Source organism: Triturus cristatus, chromosome 10 (assembly GCF_964204655.1).
Source record: "Triturus cristatus chromosome 10, aTriCri1.1, whole genome shotgun sequence".
Taxonomy (NCBI): Eukaryota; Metazoa; Chordata; class Amphibia; order Caudata; family Salamandridae; genus Triturus; species Triturus cristatus.
Genome location: NC_140593.1, coordinates 1,035,863,027 through 1,035,888,328, shown reverse-complemented (window position 1 = coordinate 1,035,888,328; position 25,302 = coordinate 1,035,863,027). Strand labels below are relative to the sequence as shown.

The following is a 25,302-nucleotide window of genomic DNA, read 5'->3' as shown; positions in this document are numbered from 1 at the left end:
AAATTGCGAAGAATTCCAATGTTATACCAGTGCAAGCGATACATCAGGAATTGGCACCATCGTAGCAGGAATGCCTTCAGTATACATGCGTGAAGAACTGCCAATATTATGCCAGTGCAGGTTTTGCACCAAGGGTGGCACCATTATTTCAAGACTCCCTACAATAGGTCAAGAATTATGCCCATCACAGCAGTTCAAGCTTAACGCAAGAGAGAGCATCATCATGCTAGTAATGCCCACCCTATATTAAGAACTGCCACCATTATTGATATTCATCACATGTGCCATCACACACATAATCACTCTTATTGTGTTTAGACCTGCACAGTCACTCATTAATCTTAAGCTCATGTTGAGATGTGTTCCATGGCTCAGTTGTACTTAGTGTATGTTTAAATGTGCCACCTCACTCAGTAATCTTTAGTCCAAGTTCAAATTTGCTCCATCATTCATTCATCTTGAATGCTTGTTTGCATTTGCAGTCACAAATCTTGAGTGGCGGGCCAGATTTGCACTATTACACACCAGACTTGGATGCATGGGCCCTTGGGCTGCATGGGTATATTCGGGAAATAATTGGCAAAAAGATTGTTACAACTGGTTATTATCGCATGTCTCCTCCGACCGCCACCACAAAAGAAAATAGTAATATCACAGTGGACCGACAAGCCAGGGTAGCCTTTTGTATACTTATTATAGCTACGTGATTCATACTGTGTGGTGGGGGGACTGTTACTTGCTAATTTGCACACTATTTAGGAACGTTTTCTTTTTAAACATAACGCCTGTGTTATTAATTGAATTTGTTGCGCTGTTCCATTCTTGCTTGTACGCTTAGCCTCCAGACTGACCTTGCTGTGCCCGCCTGTAAGCGCGGACCCGCCATTTTTGTTGGTCAGCATTCTAGACTTTTAGCCCAAACCTATTTAAGCCGCACGCTGGCGTGGCCGCGTACTGAAGCTACGTGATTCGTACTGTGTGGTGGGGAGACTGTTACTTGCTAATTTGCACACTAATTAGGAACGTTTTCTTTTTAAACATAACGCCTGTGTTTTTTATTGAATTTGTTGCACTGTTCCATTCTTATTTGAACGCTTAGCCTCCAGACTGACCTTGCGGTGCCCGCCTGTAAGAGTGGACCCGCCATTTTTATTGGTCAGCATTCTAGTCTTTTAACCCAAACCTCTTTATGCAGCACGCTGGCGTGGCCGCATACTGAAACTACGTGATTCGTACTGTGTGGTGGGGGGACTGTTACTTGCTAATTTGCACACTATTTAGGAACGTTTTCTTTTTTAAACATAACGCCTGTGTTTTTTATTGATTTGTTGCACTTTTCCATTCTTGCTTCAACGCTTAGCCTCCAGACTGACCTTGTGGTGCCCGCCTGTAATAGCGGACCTGCCATTTTTGTTGGTCAGCATTCTAGTCTTTTAGTCCAAACCTATTAAAACAGCACGCTGGCGTGGCCGCGCATGGCAAGCCCGTCTGCGCCCATCCGCGCACCGGCCATGCTCAGCGCCAGCCATGCTGCCCGTTCTGATGAAGGGGAAGATGCTTACAGGAAGATCTGTTACTCTAGTGAAGTACTACGACAGATTGGTAAGTTAACGAGCAACAGGACTGACATGTTACGATTCGAGGAAACGGCTTGCCCAGAGGCTGACTTTGTTAGGAAAGATGCTCTGGCGGGAGGGCTGCTTAATGTCAGATCTTTTCCTAAACACCATGTGGAGATCCAGTTGTTACTGGACTCTCACTGCTTAGATGTCTTCTTTATGACTGAAACCTGGACACATTTGGGATCTGTGGTAGAACTAGGAATGGCATGTCCTCCAGGTTACAAAATCTTACATAAACCACGAGCTAGAGGATGAGGAGGTGGAGTAGGGATTATTTTTAAGGATACTCTGGACTTCGCTCAATTAGATATCGACGAAGTAGAAGGATTTGAACTCATGGGTTTCTCACTTAAAGACCCAAAAGGTTATCTACTGGCGGGCATAATCTGTTACAGACCCCCTCGTGCGATTAGCTCACCTCATATGCAGGGACTGGTAGATGTCATTTGCAATATGGCCCTTACTCACTCTAATCTGCTTATTTTGGGTGATTTTAATTTATGGCTTAATGGAAACCTGGATTCAGGATGCAGTAACCTATTTCAATCTTGTCAAAGTCTGAGCCTGTGCCAATGGATCAATGAGGCTACCCACAAGGGGGTGAACATACTGGACCTGGTCCTCTCTAAGGAACAGGCCTTGGAAGCAGTAGAAATCCTTCCAGTTGGCTGGTCCGACCATTATTCGGTCAAGTTTCAGATATTCAACCCTAGGAAGGTACGGTCAGCTACCAGCGAGATAAGGACGTTCAGGAGTAGAGACTGGAAGGGACTTCTAAAAGGAAAGACCACTTCATCTTCGGTCTTTTTTTTTTAAGAGAATTTCAACAATGGGAGGTCAGTGGAAGACAATTATGTGGATTTCTGTGATAAGATTAGGTTTAGGCTTGACCAGGTCGCTCCCATGAAAAATTGTAAGAAGACTGGCAGGCTGTCAGCCTGCTGGTATAATGATCGCCTTAAATCCTTAAAACAGATCTGCCGGCAGGCGGAGAGGAAGTGGAGGAAGCTATACTCTAATGAGGACAAATCTAGGTGGAAGGCTGCAATAGCGGAATATAGGAAGGGAATTGTTTTAGTAAAATCAGAATATTTTGCAAACATTATCTTAAACTCTAAAAATAACTCCAGAACTATTTTTAAAATTGTAAAGGATATTGCTGCTCCCGAATGTGCACAATCTAAAATGTTGCCAACTCAAGCTCTGTGTGACTACTTAGCGACCTTCTTTATGGAGAAAATTAGTAATATTATTGATGGATTGAAGGTGAAGATCTCTCCGGGAAAGAGGGTCCTATTACTCAAACTAATGGGTCACGAGATACAGGTATGGAGAACAGGGCGGAGCCATGTCCACCGATCTCCCTGAATCATTTTGAGCCACCCACGGAGGAGAACTTTAACAGAATTGCCTTGGGTGTGTCATCTGGTTCCCCTTTAGACCCTCTCCCACATAAAATCTGGAAGGAACTGGGCTCTGAGCTCTTTCCCTCTCTTCGACAGATCTGCAATAGCTCCCTGATTTCTGAATCAGTACCAGCATGCTGGAAACGGGCTGTGGGCACACCACTTTTAAAAAAAGCGACACTCAATCCTACTTGTGCTAGTAACTACAGACCGATGTCACTCTTACCGTATCCGGTTAAAATCATTGAACGACTAATCAGCAAAACTTTGTCCCAGTTCCTAGAATCTAACTTTAGGCTTGATGATGTACAGTTCGGTTTTCGACCTGGCCATGGAACTGAGACTGCTCTGGTGACCGTGTTAGACGATCTTCGATTGAGGGCAGAGAGGGGTCAATCTGGCATTCTTATTCTGCTTGACCTGTCTGACGCTTTCGACACGGTCAACCATGACATCTTGCTGACCAGGCTGGAAGAGATCGGGGTGTCGGGCACGGCTCTAGAATGCTTCAGCTCTTATTTATCTGGCAGGTGTCAGGCGGTCTCTCTCCCTCCATACCAATCTGAGTTTTCCAGTATCCATCCTGGCGTTCCTCAGGGATCGGCGATCAGTCCTATTCTCTTTAACATCTATATGAGACCCTTGATCAATATTATAAAGGTGCATGGTGTGAAATTGGTGAACTACGCTGACGACACTCAGCTCTTTTTCTCCTTAGAGGGAAGTCAGTCGATACCTCTTGCGACATTTCATGCCTGCATGCAGGATACTGCCCTTTGGCTAAGAGCCAATTCTCTTCAATTTAATTCTGACAAGACTGAAGTGTTACATTGTGCTGTGGGGAAACTTCCCTCCCCTTTCCCAGACAATTTCTGGCCTTCTTCAACTACCTCTACTCTGGTTCCGGCTAAATCAGTACGTAATTTGTGAGTTATGCTAGATGCCAACTTAAATCTGGACGTACATGTAAACAAGCTGGTGGGGAACTGTTTTTCCCTGATCAGAGCTTTGAGGAAGATCCTCCCGCTGCTGCCTAATACGACCAGAGCCTTGGTCGTTGGACGTATCATTCTCAGCATGTTGGACTACTGTAACGCCCTACTATTGGAGTCCCCAAAATTCCTCATTGAACGCCTTCAAAGAGTTCAAACTTTGGCGGCCAAACTGGCATTGATGAAACCTCGCCGCTCGTCAGACTCCTCGGCCCTTGCAGAGCTTCATTGGCTACCAATAATGCAGAGAATTCGGTTTAAATCTCTCTGCTTGGTATTCAAAGCCCTTCACGGCTTCGGACCCAAACCTTTAGAGAAGACGTTTGCATGGTATATCCCGCTGAGGTGCCTTCGTTCCTCCACTGCTTACCTGGTGAGAACTCCTAAAATTCAAAGAGCCAAGGCAGGAGGTAGGGAGTTTAGCTCGGCCTCCACAAAGCTCTGGAATAAACTTCCTTTGGAAATCAGACAGTCCCATGACCTTTCGCAGTTTAGGAAAAAGGTCAAAACATGGTTGTTCCCTAGACCTTGACATCCCTGAGGACTTTTCATGTTATTTCACACCTGATGCCATCTCTGACTGATGATTCACATACTATAGCGCCAAGATACCCGTTGGGCGATAGCTGCGCTCTATAAATAGCGCATACAAATACAAATTATAAATGAGTATGAAATGTTAGGATTATATCATAGTTTGCGATGTGAGTCTCTCAAATATATATATATATATATATACACATATATGACGTAAGGGCTGGTGTAATGAACATTGGAGCTCCTAATTCAATGCACAGTGGCGAAGTGCGATCTTTGAGATATGCATCCTTCTTTTCCCATCACTCCATGGAAGTTTACTACAAAAGAGTAATCACCTTAAATGACTCACCATGATGGTATAACAACGACGATATTCACATTCAAAGATGGCAGCCATGAATAATTAGGAGGAACTGCTCGCTTGCGCATGCAGTCCTTCCTTGCTGAAACTGTGCAGGAGGAGTAAAAGACTCTGAAACGCGTCAGGCGAGGGATGTAACGACGAGATCGGAAGCTGCCTGTTTGTTTTCAATAAAGGATGTTCCTTACCTGCAGTGTGCGCGGCCTCAATTGCTGAGCAAAGTTGGGTTTATTTGTATACGGCGGCTTCAGGCCGTAGAGGGATCGCGCCATCCAGGACTCTTTATGGATGATTTCAAGGGGAACTCTCGTCTTTTGAATGGCACAGCAGGCGAAATATTAAAGCAGGCAAAGTCCGATCTGGGGGCTCAATGGAGGGCTGATGAAAAGTATCCCTAAAACTATCAGCGCAATCGGACCCACTGGAGGGTTTCAAACGGTGCAGAATTGAACTACGAGAACCGGCGTGCATCTGAAGACTAATGACACACCGGAGACCAATTAAAGGTATTTAAAGCACGCAGGGAACTGTCAGTAATGCACGGAACGTAACGAATGCGAATGATTGCCTCCGAGGAAGGAGTAAAAGACTCTGAAACGCGTCAGGCGAGGGATGTAACGACGAGATCGGAAGCTGCCTGTTTGTTTTCAATAAAGGATGTTCCTTACCTGCAGTGTGCGCGGCCTCAATTGCTGAGCAAAGTTGGGTTTATATATATATATATATATATATATATATATATATATATGAAGAACACCTACTCTCGCCGTAACGAAAATAAACTCGGACTCCAGAGTTGCATGCAGATTCTTTTAATATCCAAGTGCAAAAACGACGCGTTTCACCTTTACGGCTTGATCACGCTCGAAGATGCAACAAACCACCATGTTTAAATACATTAATTCATTAAAAGACGGACTTTCACATAACAGCAGGTTCGAAGTTACTTGAGCGGCCATCTTGTAAGGTTGTCTCTGTGCAGTTGTTTCATTCAAATAATAACATGCTGATACAGTTTCAACTAAATACATGATCACAAAATTGAAATAATTCATTATAATGGTATTTACAAGAGATCATGCAAAATAACGCCCAAGTGGGCGTAAACACACAGTAATTAACCATTCATTATCGGATAGCCTATCATAGAGTTGGTAACTGCTCGTCATAATTAACATATGATCGTATGCCCATTCACAAGTTGAATGTATGCCATTATGGGGCCAGAATGAGTATATCTAAATTAACGATAGCGTGAATTTCATTGTTGTTTATAATCCAATCACCCAAGTGGGCGTAACAAAATAGTCCCAGCTCACATCATACGAAAATACAAAATTCCCAATGGAACCCTTATGTGTTTCCTTCTAATGGGTAAACACGGTACTTCAATTTACGTTCTCGCCAGACTCATCAAGTATCCTAAGGTACGGCACCACAGATAAAATGCCTCCCTTTATCAATACAATAAAGTTACTCCTATAGTGCCCAAGTGGGCTTAAAGGCAAAAATCGATCAAAAACAAAACATCATATTGAATTGAAACCCAGGTATGTGCAAGCAGATCCTAGACATTAGATACATGTAATCATTACATTAAAAGTGACTTCCTTCCTCAATGTTCATGTGACACCGTCTGAAATATAAACAAATATACAATTTAAAATTCTGAATTGAGTCTCAAAACAGCATAAGCTAAATCATCATTGTACTTTTATTCATGCAGATGTACGGCTAATTCCTCGCTCATATTCAAGCCCTTAGGTGCGAGGCTTTCCAAGTCAACAATATAGCGGGATTCTAATTTCCTCAACATTAGTTCCCGGTTGCCTCCTCTTATTCCCAAGTCAACAGAATCAATTACCACCATACGCATCTTGGTCTCATCCTGAAAGTGCTGGTCAAAAAAATGCCTAGCTACAGGGTACGCTCGGTTATTATTGCGTATGGCCCGTAAATGCTCCAACACACGTTTTTTTGCTGCATGTTTGGTACTACCAATGTACCACTTGGCACATGGGCATATAAGCACATATACACAATGTGTCGTGTTACATGTAAGTTTCTTTCTGATGATAAATTCTCTTTTAGAATTAGGTACATGTAACTTAACACAGTCAGTGCTATTTTTGCAAGCTTTGCAATTCTTACAACATTTGAAGCCTCCATCCATACTCATAAAATCGCCCTTATTCTCAGTGATGTAATTATGGCTTAGTTCATCTGCCAAACAACGACTCTTCCTGAACGTGATCTGTGGGTTGCAGCTTAGATCTTTTTTAAGATGTTCATCCGTGAGTAGCACGTGCCAATGTTTTCTGAAAACCTTGCGTATCTCAGTTGCTTGTCCCGAGAAAGTGGTGATAAATCTAATTTTATCTTCCTTCATTTCTTTCTGTTTTGGATAGATGAGTTCATCACAGGTTTTTGTCTCCACCCTGGAAATAGCATCTTTTATAATCTTGGCACTGTAGCCCCTCTCCCTGAATCTCTGGCACATAGTCGCCATCTCCCTTTCATATGTCCCCTTAGTGCTGCAGTTCCTTTTGGCTCGTAGCAATTCCCCATATGGGATGCTACGGATCAAACTCCCTGGATGATTACTATTAGCATTTAAAATGCTATTACCTGCCGTTTCCTTGTGGAATAGTTTAGAGGTCAATAGATTGTTTACGACCTCTAGGCGGACATCAAGAAATTCCATAGAGTTCCTACTAATGTTCTCAGTGAACTGTAGATTGCAAGTATTCAGGTTGAGTTTGTCAATGAAGATTCGAACAGAATCTTCATCCCCACACCAAATTAAAAAAATATCGTCAATGTATCTCAGCCACAGGGCAACGTTGTTAAATTCATGCATGTTTGCCACTACCTGCTCCTCCCACCAGCCCATGAACAAGTTCGCGTAGCTGGGGGCGAAGCAGGTTCCCATCGCTGTGCCCTGTGACTGTTTGTAGACGATGTCATTGAAAATGAAAAAATTATTTTTGAGACAAATCTCAATCATTTCCAATATCATTTGAGAGTGGTGTAGTAATGAAATGGATCTGGTTTTAAAGAAATGCTGGATTGCTAGTAACCCCTGTTCATGTTGGATGCTAGTATATAAGCTACTAACATCCAAAGAAACCAGAGTGTAATCCGCCTCCCAATGTATGCCATCAATGATGGTCAGAAAGTGCGTTGTATCCCTTAAGTATGAGGGTAGGGCAACCACATAAGGTCTTAGAAAATAATCAATAAACCTTGAGGTGTTCTCATATAGTGACCCAATAGAGGACACTATAGGTCGTCCTGGTGGGTTTTGCCTGTCCTTATGTATCTTAGGCAGTAGATACAAAATAGGTATTCTAGGGTGTGCACAGTACAGATAGCTAAATTCTTCTTGTTCTAGCAATCCCCTGTCCTTCCAACCAACCAGGATCTCCCTATATGCAATCTTAGATTTTAATACTTCTGCCATGTCCGTTTTACAGTAACATTTCACATCCTGGAGCTGTCTCAATCCTTCCAACAGGTATTTGTGTTTGTCCAATACAACCACATTGCCACCCTTATCCGACTGGCGGATAACAATATTGTGGTCCGCCTTTAGATCGTCAATGGCTGTGATTTGTTTTGCTGTGAGATTTTTCTTATTCCCTTATATTTTGTTATATCTCATTTTCTGTAGGTCATTCAGAACGCCCTTCTCAAAAATATCAATAGCTTCGCACTGTACAGTAGGGAGGAATACAGATTTAGGTTTAAATTTACTCCCTGGATTTTCATCTAAATTCTCACCCCATACCCCCCACTCGGGTACAGACTGGCTAACATCAGCATTCTCTGTCATGTCATACAATGCATGCATTAATTCAATGTCCAACACATTAAGATTACTTTCTCTGTGTGTAACACTTACAGTTTCTTGTTGTTGAGGTTTAGTGTTGAACCATTTCTTAAGTTTGAGTTTTCTCGAAAACAGGAATAAATCAATACGAGTCTGCGTGTAATTCATATTTGATGTGGGGCAAAAGGTGAGGCCAAGTGACAAAGTCTCAATTTCTGCATTGGAAAGAGACCGTTGAGAGAGATTAACAACTGTCATATTTGTTGTTGTTTCTTGCCCCTTGTTTCCATTCCCATTGGGCTTCTGTCTACGTTGCTCCTCCTCTTCTTGGCTTGTTGGTTCCTCTTGTTCTTCCTCTGTTTCCACGTCCTCGTCCTCGTCCCCTCTGTGCCCCACTCTCCTGTTCAAGAACAATTGTTTGGCCTGGTCTCATTAAAGGTCTGGTTTGGTTTTGATAATCACAAACCTATATATTGAACATATTTCTTTTGCTTCTCACTAGATGATCTAAACATGCCGGCAAAAGAGGTGTATGGAGCCCAGCCGCCAATCGAACTTCTCAGGCAATGGATTGATCATGGTCATTGGTACGACAAGAAAGACACCTCCAGAATAGATCTTCTGGACATCTTGCTGGTTTCAGCCATGGGCCCACCAGGTGGTGGAAGAAATGATATCACAGGTACACAGTTCAACTTTGAACCTCAAAATAAGGTGTGTTGGCTGTAACTCACATCACATTGTGAAAATGATTACTGATTAGTATCCTCCGACCAGCACTTTCAACGTAAACATTTCTTATGGCCAATTTCTGTGATCCTTTACGCAATGAAAGGAGAGCCTACTTGAAATGATCTTCTCTAGCAAGGAACCAAACCTGCCATCCTCAATGACAGAAACTGTTTAATTTTTTTATCTAAGTATTCTCATTTGCGTATCAGAATCAAAGGTTAGAATAATTCCCTGTTACTTGTGTGGACCCCAGAATTATTTATATCAATACATTTGCTCATATTCCAACAGTTAGGGTGATAAGTCCAACATAGCCATATGTTGTGAGGCACCCTTCAGAATCCTAATACAGCTAAGCATTCATGAAATGAAGACAGTTTTCCCTTCCTAAATATTCCTGTGTAGCATCGACTTCTCAAACTGTTGCCTACATTTCTGATACTGAAAAAAGCACCACCTGATAGGCTTATATGTAGGGGTTGCGGGAAAAAGTATCCTGCCCTCTAACAGTGCAGGAGCATCTATCACCCATGATGTCTTTTACTGGCAGTTGTCTCACAGAATCCATTCGTCTTCTGGCTTTTGTTAGAAGGGTCCTGGAAGGTATTGGGAGTTTCACTCCATATTTGTTCATGCAATTTTGTCTCAGGATTGCATGTTCGACCTGGGCAGAGAAAATATGCATCAGGCACAGTGATCTAAAGAGGGCGAATCTCACAATGCAAGAAAGATGGCGCCTTTTGCATGCCACGTTTGATAGACCACCAGAGGAGCTAGTAATGGCTCCATGGGCAGTGCACCAGCTTCCCGCATCTGTTAATGAGGCAAGCAAAACGCGAGTTGCTGGGATAGGAGAATTGAGGAATAACCTTCTACCAAAACTCTAAGGGGCATATTATCAAGGACGGCGTTAAAATTATCACTGCTTTAGCGGCAGGAAACTGCCGCTAAAAGCGGCGATAATGAGCTTGATAATATGCCGCAGAGAATTCCAAAAGAAGCTCATGTTCTGGTGTGAACATGAGCTTCTATTGGAATACTCTGCGGCATATTATCAAGCCCATTACCGCCTCTTTAGCGGCAGTTTCCTGCCGCTAAAGCGGCGATAATTTTAACGCCGTCCTTGATAATATGCCCCTAAATTATTATCCTTCCCTAAATATGGAACAGAGATAGAGCCCCAGTTCACCTGGTCAGTCCTCAAGGTCTGCATTCTGATAATATAATGACAAAAATTGAAAAGTGTACTGAAAAAAATGATACTGAGCATGTGTATATATCTATGTATATTTTTTACAGGCCGTTTTACCCGTCACTTGAATATTATTTCTATTAATACCTTTGATGACGAGACGTTGACCAAGATATTCGGCTCGATTGCTGACTGGCACTTCGGCAAAGGGTTTGACATAGCATTCATGAGGTACCTATGTAATTCATTTTCTTTTGCAACAATTACATCTTCAAAACTCCTTTTCCTCAAATGATTGTTTACAAAATGTCACAGCTGCAAATATATATGTTTTAAATGACATGTGGTCTTTTATCTTTTCCATAAAGAACAAGCAAGCTAATGGTGCAAGCCACGATGGCGATTTACAAAATGGCTGTGGAAAATTTCCTTCCTACTCCCTCCAAATCGCATTACGTCTTTAATCTTCGAGATTTCTCGAGAGTCGTAAAAGGAGTGCTCCTCTGCCCACACACCCACTTACAAGTAGGTAGAGTGCACTGCGCCTATGGCTCAATACGTTTGCTTTTTGTTTGATCAGTTTGTGCGTCCCTCTTCCCATATTGTGCTTGCGAAAGTTAGCATAAAAGGCAAGTCAATACTCTTGGTAACAAAAATTCTCAAATTATCAGCAATGTGAGTAGGCAATTTGTGTAGAGAGCGAAGGCTTCCTATTGGCTGGACTCTGATTACTTTAAATGGAAACAAAGACAACATTTAGCAAGCATTTGCAATGCAATAGGTCTCGCATTTGGCAGAGTTAGAGCTATTAGCATTGTAAATTACTTCTTTTAGCTATGTGTTTCGGTTTGGAGTGTAGTGGATGCAGCAGCAGCCGCTCCATTAGGGCGGAGCAGCGCCGCCCTCCTGCCACCCTCCTGCCACCACCAGTACCAAAGGAACATAAAACAATAATAAAACGGGTTTTAAAACTGTTTTATTATCATTTTATTTTAATCCCCTGGACCCGCCCCCAGGACTCTGACAAGTCTTGGGGCCGGGTCCATGGGATGACACCTCTGGTGGGGGAGTGGTGCACATTAGGTGTTTGGCCGGCCGTCTCAGGCCTGCCAAACTCCTCATGCGCAGTGAAGCTCTCTCCAGCCTCAGCTGAGTTGCTGGGGCTGGATAGAGCAGGCGCTGGCTACCAGTCTGCCTGGGAGCGCAAGTTGCTGACACTCAGGACAACCCTGAATCTGAAGCTCTCATGCAAGATCAGCTTCAGGATTGGCTGCAGGGCAGGCGGTGAGCCTGTGCCCAGAGACAGAAGCAGGAAGATCAGATGAGCAAGAGACACAAGCGGCGGCAGCGTTAAGGTGAGTTTATTTTTATTATTATTATTATTTTATTTTATTTTTACCGAAACCCTCCACACCTCCCTCCTCCGGCCCGCCACCGCCCCCCACTTTGGCAGGGGACAGGCCGCTACTGAGTCAATGTATTAACAGAAACACAGCTGCAGCGCTGCCTGGAGGACTAGGAATGAGGAATTACCACTGGAACCACAAAATCAGCTGCAGCACTGTCTAAAGGAAATAGAATGAGGAACTACCATTGGGACCAGAGAAACAGTTAGCCACACTGTGTAGAGGACTTAGAATGAGGAATTACCGCTGAGAACAGAGAAGCAGATAGCAGCACTGTGCAGAGGACTTAGAATGAGGAATCACCGACGGGAGCAGAGAAGCAACTAGAAACACTGTCTAGAGGAATAAGAATGATGAATTACTGAGCAGACCAAAGATCCAGCTGCAGCACTGCATTTCCTTAGTGAAGTGCCAACCTCACATAGAAGCACGGGAAAACAAAATAGATGCAAGATGTTATAAAATATATACAACATAAGTGAATTGTCTCCTGGTACAAAAATAAAGGTGGGAGAAAAAGAAGTAGAATATGTGCATGACACTAACAGTGTTATACCATTATTTAATTGTCGAAATATCCACTTGCAAAACTATTGCATTAAGAATATCAGCTGACACTCTATTGTTTCGGTATGTAGATGTAGAAGTAAGAGTAGTGGATCTATTTTCAATATATATACATACTAAGGCTATATAGTCCTAGAAGATATTGTAGAGGCAGTATATATGCGGGTCAATTGTTCAACCACAATATAATGATATAAAACCTTCTAACTTTATTGTATACTTCTAAAACAATACACCATCAAACAGTGACACCAGACACAATGAAATGCTCCAATCCCAACTTTTAAAAAGACCTCAAATGATTGACAAACTATGAGACACTCAAAGACCAAAAGATACTAGCAGATATTGCAAATGTAAACAGATGATAAAATATATTCCCAGAACATTAGATGAGTCCAGTCAAAGGCCATCATAAATATTAGACAATCCTCTAACATCACCGTAGACTCAAAGACTAACAGACGCTTTTAGACAGATATCAACCTGCTAGCATTCACTCAAAGTCCAAAAGATGCTATAAGACAGTCAAACAGCAGACACAATCACAAATTCAAAGACCACGGACAGTTTCAGACAATGACATTCAAAGGTAGGCCTGATTTCCCCATGTACATAGGCATTATATGTTCCAACACTCGGTGCCACCAAGGCATCACTGATCTGAAATTAACTGTCTTCAACTGGGAAGAAAAGGACAGAAGGGAGCGAGAGGCAGAAATAACTCTGGTGTGATGCAGTCAGGATACTGCTGCGGGAGGACGTCTCCAGGCTCCTGAGCCAGGACCCAGAGCGAGTTGTAGGTCAGAGAAAAGAATTGCTTCTGGAAATGAAGTGATGCGGTTATATCTGCAGCGCACAACTTAACTAAACTGCCCCTTCTGGGGACAACTGCACTTCCGGGGCTGTTAATGTAACTTGAGTCCAGTAATTAGCGTTCTCCAATTAAAGGGTGGAGCCAGGGGTCCGGCCCTTCGGGGTTCGCAGGGAGGTAGACGATCTGTTATAGTGGGTTAACTGGGGGAGGGGAACGGTTGCGTCACTTAGAATTGATGGGGGGTTATGAGGTGTTACTGCCTGGCTCTTTTACGGCACTACCGAATGAGGAATGTCAACCCTACATGGTGCAGCATGCTACCGATTTAGGCAAGCGCTTCAGTGCCCCACATGGAGTAGTAAGCACTATGTAGTACTCAGATTAAATCACTGAGCCACCTTGCTGAAAAATACTCGAATGTCTGAAGGAAAGACGACAGAGAGCCGTTGGAGAGACATGCAATTTGGAGATAGAGGTTGAAACAGAGAGCGCACAGGAGGAGGGAGAGGGACTAGAGAACGTTGAGATGAAGAGTAGAAAAGAGGAGAAGTGTGTAGGGGAGTGAGGCACGATGGAGTGAGACGAGGAAAGAGGATGTCGGAAAGAAAACATGACGTTTAATAAAGCTAGACACTGCAGAACTGGGAGAAGCTCCCCAACTACGTCCTGCATCGGCTGGTTATGCGGATCGAAGTGACAGAGACCCTTTTTAGGTCTCGCCTGAGCCAGCGCTTTAGCGCTGCTCTGGCGAGAGTTTTAGTAAACAGGATTTGGCAGTGCAAACTAGTGGCTTTTCAGGCCTCTAGCTACAGTGCATGTGCGCCGGGCGCGCGCACCATTTGTCTGCCTGGTGATCACTTTCGCGGCAGCTTTGATGTTCTCAGTGAGCCGCGCAGCCACTGAGAACATCAAAGCGGCCGCGAAAGTGCACACCATATGCTCTGCTCGCATCTCTCTCCTCCCTTTTCAGAACATGGTTCGCGGCACGCGCTTGTTTTCTTTTACCAGTTCTTTTCGGTATTTCATTCTCTCTGGCTCCATCAGAAATTATTTCTTGAGTCTTTTTTGCTTCTTTTTTCTTTCAGTTTGAATTGCTCTTTTTATTTCCCCATAATAATTTCCTATTCTTGTTTTTGTTGGCATTGGGAACCCCATCACAGCAGCTACTCACCCTTCCCTCAAACACGTGCTTACCTTCTTCATGATCATGCCCACCCACGCTATCAAGTCCTGCTGCTTGCAGTTCCCTGACCTATGTTTGTATATCTCAAAGTTTTTTAAATAAAGATTTTTGTTGATGGAAAAAAAAAAATCTGTCATGGATGGATGGCTTTCACCCCATTTCTATTCTTTTTGGAACTCCTGCTGCTTAAAAAGCTGCAAACTGCGTTATCCATTTGCACTCTCATTTCTTTCCTCTCATGTTCCTTTTCCTTCGCTGGTGTTCACGAAGGCATTGATAATCCCTTCTGTCTGCCTGTTAACGGCTTCCCCCCTCCCTCCTCACGCTTGGAGCCCTCCCCCACCCTCCAAGCACACACACATAGCTGTGGGCTTCTCATGGTTGAGAGACCTTGCACTGCGAAACCCCCCTCCAGCACTCCCCCCTGCCTGCCTCTGTTTACTCCAGCAGCGGCGGCATGTGCATGTGATTAACCCTTTCTTTCCTCCTTGTTTTAGAAGCTCCTAAACCATTAACTCAAGAGTTTAAGCTACAAAAGCGTATTTAAATTCTTCAGCTTATGCACGTTCATAAGACAATTGTCTGCAAGGTTCAGTTAAATTGCGTCTACGAACTTGCATGATTGTTAGCCACTTGGGGTCTTATTAGAGATCGCCAGTCCACGAGGCAGGGGCGTAGTGGGTCTGGATTGTGTTTCAGACCGGTATTTGAGCCCTCTTCCCGTGCATGCAATTACTACTTCTCAGCCCCGTAATGAACAAGCATTGGCATAGCCAATAGGTCTCGCTTTTGGGACCTTATAAGTATTTAGTTATACAACTGTTGCATGGCTAAACACTTATAAGGTCCCAAAGGCGAGACCTATTGGCTATGCCAATGCTTGTTTAACATTTCTATGCCAGGGAACCCTCACCTGAGTTTGCCGCTCCTGCCTCCAGTGAGGGCCTCTTTTTGCAGGCTCAGAGGAAATCCCAAACAAGTAAAGTGAGCATGGCACCCATAGAGGAGTTTACTCTCCGTGCAGCACGGGCCACCGCGTCCCCAGCACTGTGGAGGTCACAGCCCGGGCACATCGAGTCACAGAGGTGGCAGTGAAAGCCCAGGGGAGGGACATGTGGCCAGCACCAACGTGGTAGGGGCAGGCAGATGGCGAGGAGGGTAAACCTTCCACCCACGAAAAGCAAAAGCAGCAGCATAAAGTGAAATGAGACATAACTTTTGTTTTTTTAAATATAAAAGCGGGCACCTTGCTCAAACAAAGCGCAGCACCCGTGAACATAAAGGTTATACGTATGGCAAAACAAAAACCATGAAAGCAGACGCCGTGTGGAAAAAAAGCATGGCACCCATGTTGTAAATATGAAAGCGGTCTCGGTGCTGAAACATAAAGCGCAACACCCGTGCGCATAAAAAGTGATTTAAAAAAAACATGAAAGTGGCGCCGTGGTGAATATCATTACTACAAAATAAAAGAAATAGTCAAAACCAAAACATCACAGGGATGGTGGCCTGCTGAGGTCAGCAGACCACCATGTCTGTGATTGCTTTTAAATAAAGCAGTCTTTTTTGTTTTCAAATGCAGCCCGGGATTCATTTAAAAAGAAAAAATGAAACTTTGCAATTTCGTTGTTTAAGAGTAGGCAGTGGTATGTGGGGCCACTGCTTGCTCTGAAAAAAATGTTTTCCATTCTTAAAGAGGAAGGGGTCCCCTGGGGACCCCTTCCCATTTGCGATTGGGTTACCACCTCCTTAAAGGAGTCGGTAAAATATGAATGTTTTGCGACCGTAATTTGGTGTAATTCATACATCCCATTCAGATTCAGTATTTGGAAGGGACGCCCTAAACACACCCCTTCCAAATACTGAATCGCAAACCCAAATTGCAATTTGTGTTTCATACATATGTGAAAGCATTTCTGCAGTAGGAAACGGACCGATCGACCGTTTGCGAATGCAAAAATGCTTACTAAATGTAGCCCATAGTCCCTAAACAAAGCACATAAAGACCTACAGTGTAAGTAAACTGTAGTTGGCCGGTGCTCCTTGCCACAAACCTGAAGTGATGTATCGGGAACGCCAGCCAATAAGGAGCCACTAAAGAAGACCGACGCAGCAGGGAGAAATGGTAAGCAGCAGGTGGAATTGCACTCCCTGTACAGATTACAGCAGGTCTTCTAGGCTCGACCAACAAAACAGTGTACATTTTCCATCAGAGAATGGGAGAAAAAAACAACCATCGTAAAACAGCATCCAACCAATCAAGGCCCATACAGAGATGTTTTGAGGCATGGGCAAAGTGGGCTCTGGCCCTGGGCCCCAGCATTTCACGGGAGCCTCTGATAAAGCCAGCTCAGTTCTGTAGAGCATCTTTTACCTGATAACCTTGGATAATTCTTAAACAGGTTGTTGCAAATAGCAATTTCCTTTCGTTTGTTTTTAATGTGGGTAATGTGTGAGTCTAGTACAGACATTTTGCAGAGAAATGATGTTTGTTTCATGCAACATCCATAAAAAAAGTTCCTTTTAGATCCAAACCGGAAATTAGAGGGTGTCACAGAGATTATTTGCAGTAATATTAGTGAGCTGCTGTTGTGTTAGAATATTGAAAGCATACATCACTATCCCTGAACACAGTTTTCGAATTTGGAAAAGGGTGCCTTTGCACTGTCAGTGACCTGGCCAAAGCTGGCATGAAAGAGCTAAAACTGGATCATAAAGTCAAAGCTGATCTGAACAGGGACCCCCAAAATACATTTGGCTCAGGGACGCCAAAATCTTTAAGATGTCCCTGCGCTCATAATATCCCAGTTAGGGGTATTTTGGCGCCACATATTCAGGATTCTTTGATAGAAACCTAAAGCTTCTTGAGTATAATTCTTGAAAACAGGTCTAAATCTGCTCTCACAAGTTTCTAGCCTCTCAGATTTGCGGAGCTGAAACTGACATTGCCAATTTTTTTACACTTGCCGGCTACCTGCGCCGGCTACCTGTGCCAGTTGCAGCTTTTCAAATGTAATCCTGCAAAAGTGTAGTAAATTCCATTTCATATAGAAAAATGTACACCTATATATTTTTGCATGTCAAAAGAGAAGCACATGCTAATATTCTTTTTTTATTCTATGGAGAAAGTGTTTCCTAAGGAGATACCCCTTCACAACATCCCACAATATTGTTGGGTGTTCCCTTTTTCTCTTTTCAGGAGGAATTTACTCAAGCGCTTGTCAGCAAAGCGTCAAAAATGGAAATACCTCAATCACAGCGGTAGAGTTACTCACACAGAAACCTCCATGTGAGTAAATTGATTTATGACTTGCTAAAGTTGGCTTGCACTCGTAAATGAGGCTAGCTGCATGTCCCCACACAAATAGCTTTCTAAGTAAGGCCCCTTTCCTTAAGCAATTGAGTGTTACCTGTGATGCTGAATTGTAAACTCACGCTATTCACGTTTGCATCCTAAATATAATTGCGTTTTTCCATCATGTTACCTAGAAATACATCTATTTTAGAGTAGTACTTTGAAGAATGAGCAATGTCCTCTTATGGACAGCTCTGTCATTTGATCATGCATCTGACCACCTTGATCAGTATTCCAGTTGACAATTTACAAATATTTTTCTAATAAATCTTCATAATTTTTTCAAATCTCCTTAATTTGCTCTTTTATTTCATTTGACTCCATCTGTCAATTGTAGCTAGTTATTGGTGTCTACTTGTGTCTAAGTGTTTCAGTGTGTACTTTTATTTCAACCAGTAGAACGTCCTTTAATTTTTCAGCTAGGCATGCATAGTCCAATGTCCGTAAACGCAGATGCTGCCCCTGATCCAGTAGAGACCTTCTTTAACTGGGTGAATGAAATGTCCACAAGGTAGAGACCCTTGCAACTGGCAATAAACAATGATATTGCTCCATTCCATTGATTGTATCAGCCCCTGCACATTAAAAAGGTGGTTGCATGTATACAACCAGTTTTGTACAGGCTTGGTTTTTCATTTTATCCACATATTTTTCATTTTTTAGGATGCAGAAAAATTAATTCGACTTTGGATCCATGAGGTCTACCGCGTCTTCTACGATCGTTTGATTGATAATGAAGACAGACAGGTGTTTTTTAACATGGTGAAAGAAACAACTTCAAGTTGCTACAAGCAAAGTGTCGATAAGGTACAATAAAGTGCATTTTACCAAAGCTGTGTATGTGTGTACCATAGTGTGGGTTTTAAGAAAAGCGGCAAGATGAAACGTATTTATATTTCTGAGGTATGGTTATTGGATGGATGGGTTACACTGAGCCGTGTCCTAATTGTAATATAGGTTTCCTTCCAGCACAAAGTCCTACATTCCAGATGTCGCCATCTTGGGAGTTGGTTGCTGAGTATAATGTCCATTAGTGGATGATGCATATATAGCAACCTACATGCTGAAATCAATTTAATAATATATGATGTCTCCAGGGGTGTGAAGCACCTCATAACCATACGTTGCCCATGCAGGTAAGAGCGGTAGGGCCAGGTGGAGAGGAATTTAGACGGACGATGGCGAGGGAAAATGAATTATTTATTTAATTTTCCCTCATCATCATCCTTCAAAATTGCCCGCCCCCCAACCAGGCCCCACCTGCCTTTCCTAAAATAACAAAAGATTAACTAACAAGGCACACCACAAGGAGAAATTTAGAAAGCCTTTGTCCTGGAAGTGGTTTTGCTAAATGTGTGTACCTTCTGAACATAGACTGAGAAAACTCCTATATTCATGAACGTATGTAATGCTTTAGATGCTGAGGGTTGAGAATTGTAAAATAGGAGGGATATACGGTGTTTTTTCTCTTCAAAATGGAGGACAGTGATAAGTTCTCCCTCAATTAGCCAGTGTACTTTTTTGACACGTCAGCATATGTGCAAAAACAAGATGGATATATGGCAAGGGGCCAGATGTATGACCCTTACAATTTGCAAGTTGCAAATTGCGTTGTTTTGTGACTCACAATTTGCAACTCGCAAATTGTAATGTACAACAGTGTCCCAGACACTATTTGCGATTCCTAATGGGGTTGCAAATTGAATTGCCTCATTAATATTCATGAGGCAGGTACAATTTGCGACCCCATTGGGAATGGCTAACACTCCCAGGGATGGAGCCTTGCTGGGATCAGCAGACCACAATATAAAAAGACACACAGATGATGGACGAAATGCAGAGCAAATCAAACATTCACCCTCAGTCTAGAGATATGGATTAAATCCGTTGTTCTTTTGCTCACCATGCCACCCCAGTTTAGACCCAGTCATATGCAAATCAGTCTTGACCCTGTGCCTCATGGGAACAGTCCAGCCCGAACTGCCAAGCCAGGTCCTCCCTGGACCGGAAATAAGCATCCTGGGACCAGTTTCGGGGCATCACCCCTCATCGGCCAGGCTAACTTGAATCCAGTGGCACAGTGAGACCGGGACCCACGTCTGGGCATACCCGGCGCACTTAGGGCGAGAAAGCAAAAGACACATAGATGATGGACAGAATGCAGAGCAAATCAAACATTCACCCCCAGTCAAGAGTCCTGAGTTAAATCCATTGTTCTTTTGCTCACCATGCCACCCCAGTTTAGACCCAGCCATATGCAAATCAGTTTTGACCCAGTGCCTCATGGGAACAGTCCAGCCCGAACTGCCAAGTCAGGTCCTCCCTGGCCCAGAAACAAGCATCCTGGGACCGGTTTCGGGGCATCACCCCTCCTCAGCCAGGCTAGCTTGACTCCAGTAGCACAGTGAGCCCAGGACCCACGTCTGGGCATACCCGGCGCTCTTAGATGATAGGTGGAATGCAGAGCAAATCAAACATTCACCCCAGTCAAGAGATCTGGGTTAAATCCATTGTTCTTTTGCTCACCATGTCACCCCAGGTTAGCCCCAGCCATATGCAAATCAGTCTTGACCCTGTGCCTCATGGGAACAGTCTAGCTTACTGCCAAGCCAAGTCCTCCCTGGCCCAGAAACAAGCATCCTGGGACTGATTTCGGGGCATCACCCCTACTCAGCCAGGCTAGCTTGAATCCAGTGGCGCAGTGAGCCCAGGACCCACGTCAGGATATACCCGGGAATATCCTGGCTGATGAGGTGTGAAACCCCGAAACCGGTCCTAGTCCGTAATATGTTACCGACTCGCAAAATAGGGTTTGTACATAGGGCACAGCAATTTTGTGGTAGCAAACGGGCCGAATACCCATTTGTGACCGTAAAAACGGTCGTACATCTGGCCCAAGATGTGTTGTAGACAAATGAATTAAAGACGAGAGATGTTAGTAGATTTAACCTAAGGGGTACTATTCTGGGCCACACTAACGATTCACAGTTCTTATTGAGGTAATTTATAAATTAATTAATTCAATTTTATAGATGCAGTACATATGCCCAATTGGGCAACCAAAACATCAGACTCTCCACTGTCCTTAATACCTGTAATGCAAAATATGAAGAAGAAAAGAATGACAGATTTTGTTTTGATTTGACTGAAAAAGGTAAACATTTACACAAAAAACAAGACATGACACATTTCCTGAAGAGACATTTTAAAGACCTCTGGAAATAAAATATTTAGATGCAGAGTCAAACTCTGTGAGGAAAAAATATGAAACTAAATATCAAACAATAAAAATAAAGAACACTAGATTTTGTAGTCTCACTCTCCCCTACTGACCAAATAATCAATCATTATAGTAGGTTCTTTTTGAGATGTGTAGAGAAGGAAACCCTACATGAATGGAGGGATGAATGACTTATGAATGGCTTCTCAAAGCTTGGAGACCATACAAGAGTATCAGAAGAGAACTAGATGAAGACAAGGAAACATTTCTGCAAGATCATTATTCAACAATTACCACCAAAGTTTCTTGTAATTATAAGCACTAATAAAAAGGGAATAGCCATACTGTTGATACAATGAGGATTAAATACAAAATTTACAGTTAAGCTGAGGAAATGCAAAAATGGTATATATGAAATATATGCAACAAAAACAACTTGTTTTTCATTATCAATGTAGGGGTATGTCTCCTGTTTCTAGCAGGCTCTCACCTACATATTGTGATGTGGCATGCTTCCTCATCTAGTCCTCAGATGGTATGTTTTTACAGTACCGGGTGGGGAAATCCTTCTTGTGGGGGGAGCACTTTGATGGTCCCTGTGATATCAGTTTAGAGGACCGGAGAAAGGAGGCTAAAAATGCCTACATTTGTTCATCTTATTTTTTTTATTATTAAAAAGAGCACCCTTGTCACTAAGAAAAAAAATAATGGGGCGTTTCTGGATAGCTTAATGTCTTCCCCGTCCCCAGGTCAACATGTTTCAGCTGGTTATGGTACAGCCTATCAGATCATCCAGATTTCATCAGGGTCATCCTAATCCCACACAGTTAAATAATCTATACTTTTGGTGGTCGGTGTAATCCATGCATATCATGCGCACACTGATACAATATACTGATTCTGCAATTGTCAATATCAATCACCTACTCTTTAGGGTTTCTTTCAATTTCTTCAGGTGTAAATATTTATTTAAGGGGTCCATCGTGGGTTCATAGGAGCCAATTTCAAGTTACACTCAGTATCACACTTTTGTCATAACAGTAGCCAAGCATAACACCTAGTGTGACTTCATCAGTCAGATATAGGCTAGCCAGAATCAATCACATTCACCCTGCCCTTATGCAATGTATGTTTTCTTCAAATGTATGAGAAAGAGTTGAAGAAGCCCTAGGATCTACATACATGGAAAGAGGGAGAACTTTAGTCCGATACTTTTGCAGTTACTTATTGCTATAAGCCTGGGTATAATGGCAAAGCTCTGCAGACTCTAGTACTGTGCTGAGTAGCCACATGGCTGCCACCAAGACATGCAGAATCTCCCTTCCCTACTCGTGTCCCAGCAGGCTTTGTGGTGAAAACCTTTATGCTGAAGATGTCCTCCAATTTGGGAAAAGACGGCTGGCAGGGTCCGCCATGCTATGCCAGCATACCCTTGTCCTGGCATTAGGCATGTGATAAGCCGATCCCTCAACCTTTTCCCAAGCATGTCAAAGGCAGAAGGAGGAAATGTAAAGTTGCCACTAATGCCCTGTTTTCAAATGAAAATATTCTAAAACATATTAAGGAATCCTACTCATAGGATTACACCTAGTCTGTAAAGACATAACGGAACAGGATGTGCTGGGAGCAGGTGGTTAAATTATGTTACCTGAAGAAGGTGAGTTGGGACTAAAGACTTGGGTTGTGATTGGAGGTTTGAGCATGGGAGTGCATACCTAAAGGAGATGGACTTGCCTCATAATGACATAACTAGAATTAGGAAGTTGATTAAGATGTATTGGAGTGTATTTAAAAAAATGTCATGGACTGCCTTCTTCTGACGCCAGTGGGGTCTCAGACTGACTTGTAAATTGATATTGGTTGGCCCCTCTGGGTCTGCTCCTCCCAAGGATCCAGATAATCTGGTAGCCTGGTGAATGTGTTAACGAGAGTTACTTCATATGAAGATTCCTTTAAGACTTGCAGGTATATAAGGGATTTAGAGGCCTCAAGCGATTAAGACCCTTCGTGTGTCCAGGCAACTTGTAGGGCTGTTTGTGTGAAAGAGGAGCCTGTCTGATGAACTTCATTAGCAACAGCTGTCAAGTTATGCAATGGAGCACTCTGACACCACTCTGGGCGTGTTCCAGGCCACGGAAATGTAATTACAAAACTGGTCCACAGTTCCCCAAACAAGGCTTAAGAGCTACTGGCCCCACAGGGCATTGCCTTTCAGGGCATATGAAAATCTCTGACAGATCTGCTGTCCTACACCTGTGTCACAGCTACATCCAGTTGAGAAACTATGCTTTTTCAATGTGTGTCATCACAAGACAGCAATGTGGGATGTCAGTAACGTCACACTGCTTAGTAGTATCTTGGCAGCTCTCTGACCCCCTTCCTTCATGAAGCATCCCCAGAGAGACATGTATCAAACCTAGGGTACATCAGTGCCACCAAGTGACAGATAATCTGACTACTATTTGTGGTGCTATGATATGGCCCAGGACAGTAAGTGGGGGTCAATTGAGCCATCTAATCAGTACAGACCAAAGTGCACATTTAGTGTCCTGATCAAGAAACAATACCATTGCTGATAGGATGGTTTCTGTTTACATCAGAAACACACCGCTACTTCCTTGCATTGCTAATTGCCTTTCTGAGCCCGCAATATAGGCTTTTTGATAATCAGCAGTCAGAAATTGGACTTTGTTCTTAACCCCTTAAAAAGAAATCTCAATTCCTACAGGTTGTGCAACAGAATTATTTTGATCAAAAAGATAGTTCAAGAGATGTTATTTAAATTGAGACTTTATTATTGTTTTAATTATTCTGTAAACTAAGCCTTACCATAGCAGGTTATGTGTCTTCTTGTTTCATAAGGGTATTGTAAAAGATGCATTAATAAATATATTTTCAACAGGTACTAAGTCACCTAACACACTCCGGAAAGGTCATTGATGATAATATCCGAAATCTTTTCTTTGGAGACTACTTCAAAGCAGAAAGCGAAATAAGGATCTATGATGAGATCACCGATCTAAAGCATCTTACCTCTGTCATGGAATACTACCTGGAGGAGTACAACAACGTCAGCAAAGCCCCCATGTCCTTAGTCATGTTCAAATTTGCCATTGAACACATCTCAAGAATATGCAGAGTCCTGAAACAGGACAATGGCCATCTCTTGCTAGTGGGCATTGGTGGCAGTGGGCGACAAAGTGCCACCAAGCTTGGCACTAACATGAATTCATTTGAGCTCTTTCAAATTGAGATTACTAAGAACTACACAACGAATGAATGGAGAGAAGACTTAAAAAAGGTGATGCTTCAAGCTGGAGTTGCTGGCAAGCAAACCGTTTTCTTGTTCTGCGACAACCAAATTAAGGATGAGTCTTTTGTGGAGGACATCAACATGCTTTTGAACACAGGTGATGTACCCAACATCTTTCCTGCTGACGAGAAGGCGGAAATTATTGAGAAAATGCAGAATGTTGCAAGGGCAGAAGGGAAAAAGATTGATGCGACTCCACTTGCCATGTACAACTTCTTCATTGATAGAGTAAAAGCTAATTTACACATTGTACTAGGTAAGTATAACATTACTATACTTTTAATTGTTCGTCATCCTTTGTAACCTCCAATGAGATGGTACCAGCAGTAATAGGTAATTCTGATATATTGAAAAGAAATTGTCAATCTCAGTAAATTGACCAATTTTATTAAATGAATTAATGCACTTATTTTGATTCCTCAAACATATAGTACAAAGGCTTTTCCTATCTGTCCAAGTTAGTGTACGTTGTTTGTTTGCCTATCCAAGTGGTAATTCATTAAATTCATGTTTTGCCGAACACACATGTAATACTGCTGAAGACCAAACTTGTTCCCATGATTTACAAAGTAGTCTAAAAGTTGTAAGTGTAATTAACCAGTATTGTTAATCTTTCACCCAGCCGTTAAATGTTTGTAATAGAGGTGATAAAATCTAATGAAGGGGGAAGGGCAATTAAGATTAATTGACAGCCTCAGTGAAGTCCTGAAATAATGTAAGAACGTGTCTCCCCTAGCTTAAACTCCACACTAAGAAACATGCAT

The 25,302-nt window shown here is 42.8% G+C and overlaps 1 protein-coding gene across 1 annotated transcript in view; it reads left to right on the top strand.

Moving 5' to 3' along the window:
- The window catches only part of DNAH3 (dynein axonemal heavy chain 3), a 694,204-nt gene that overhangs the window by 527,204 nt on the left and 141,698 nt on the right, over positions 1 to 25,302 (top strand). Inside the window, exons 43-47 of the mRNA XM_085629109.1 lie at positions 9,256 to 9,435; positions 10,785 to 10,908; positions 11,046 to 11,202; positions 18,669 to 18,812; positions 24,128 to 24,794. Coding sequence (XP_085485235.1) covers positions 9,256 to 9,435; positions 10,785 to 10,908; positions 11,046 to 11,202; positions 18,669 to 18,812; positions 24,128 to 24,794 — 1,272 coding nt within the window. The remainder of the gene's footprint in view (positions 1 to 9,255; positions 9,436 to 10,784; positions 10,909 to 11,045; positions 11,203 to 18,668; positions 18,813 to 24,127; positions 24,795 to 25,302) is intronic.